The sequence below is a fragment of the Trichinella spiralis genome (genome assembly GCF_000181795.1).
Source record: "Trichinella spiralis strain ISS 195 chromosome Unknown Scfld6702, whole genome shotgun sequence".
NCBI classification, from domain to species: domain Eukaryota; kingdom Metazoa; phylum Nematoda; class Enoplea; order Trichinellida; family Trichinellidae; genus Trichinella; species Trichinella spiralis.
This window is the reverse complement of record NW_003533641.1, coordinates 1-1,032: the sequence shown is the minus strand read 5'-3', so window position 1 is coordinate 1,032 and position 1,032 is coordinate 1. Positions and strand designations below refer to the sequence as shown.

General features: G+C 25.5%; 1 protein-coding gene across 1 annotated transcript; it reads right to left on the bottom strand.

The window, feature by feature from the left end:
- Positions 1-104: 104 nt before the first annotated feature.
- Positions 105-716, bottom strand: Tsp_15246 (hypothetical protein; the record flags this gene model as incomplete). Its single annotated transcript, XM_003366028.1, has 2 exons — positions 105-193; positions 399-716. Coding segments are annotated over 2 exons (407 nt in total), but the record flags the coding sequence as incomplete, so codon positions are not given.
- Positions 717-1,032: the final 316 nt, after the last annotated feature.

Genomic DNA, 1,032 nt, shown 5'->3' with positions numbered 1-1,032 from the left:
AAAATAATAGCGTTTCTATTATCCCTTAGCACATCTAAGCATACTGCATAAAAAAATGAAATGTTATTCGATAAAACAAAATATGGGCAACATTGATTTTAAATTTATCTACCTTCGTCTGGTGCACGAAATGAAAGAGTGTGCCTATTTCCATAACTGTCAGTCAGCAGAATAGTAGTTACACTTACTGCATCTATAAGTTAATACTATAAAGCAAATTTTAAATTATATTAAAATATAAAAAAGAAAACAATTATTTTTACTTTAAATAAGAGATGACTGAAAAAAAATACATAAATATTTGTTTTATGTTAATCGTCATTTCTAATTGAATAGTGGATTTTTTGTTTTTCTAAAAGTTACTTTTAAAGATATGGAATAAAAAGAAACATATCTACCATCTATACAGCCAAGCATTAAGTAAAATTCATTGTATTCTTCCTGCGTTGATACGGAAATTCTGTCGTCAATTTCAGAATGGTAAAGTATGCAGATATTCTCTTCAGCCATAAAAGAAATTGCATTACATGAATTTCTGACATGGCAATAATATGCACACAAATCGTTATTCATTGAAAATTCTTGGCCAATAAAAGTTGAATTCATTGCAAGTGATAACGACTGCTGTTCAAGATAGCAATTTAACTTGAATAGAGGTAGGTGTACTTTATTTACACTGTTCGACGTGGCATTTGTTGAGACAATACCATTTGATGCTTAAAAATGTACTTTTTCAATTTCTTAAAAAAATTCACTAAAAATCTATTCTTTTATTTTAATTTTATACAAATCAAAATCAAATATGAACATTAATATTTTAAAATTCTTTTTTGATTCAAGTCAGAGAAATATAAGTTTTGTTTATACAAAGGAAAATTTTCATTAACTGCATAATGAATAATGAAAGTACATTTTAAAGCATTATTGATTTGTTTTCATAAAAATTTATTAAAACAGTCTGTTTATAATATTTATGTTCCTTTGCAATTTATTTTGACTGTAATTTTTAAAATAGAAACTCAAGTTTCTGTT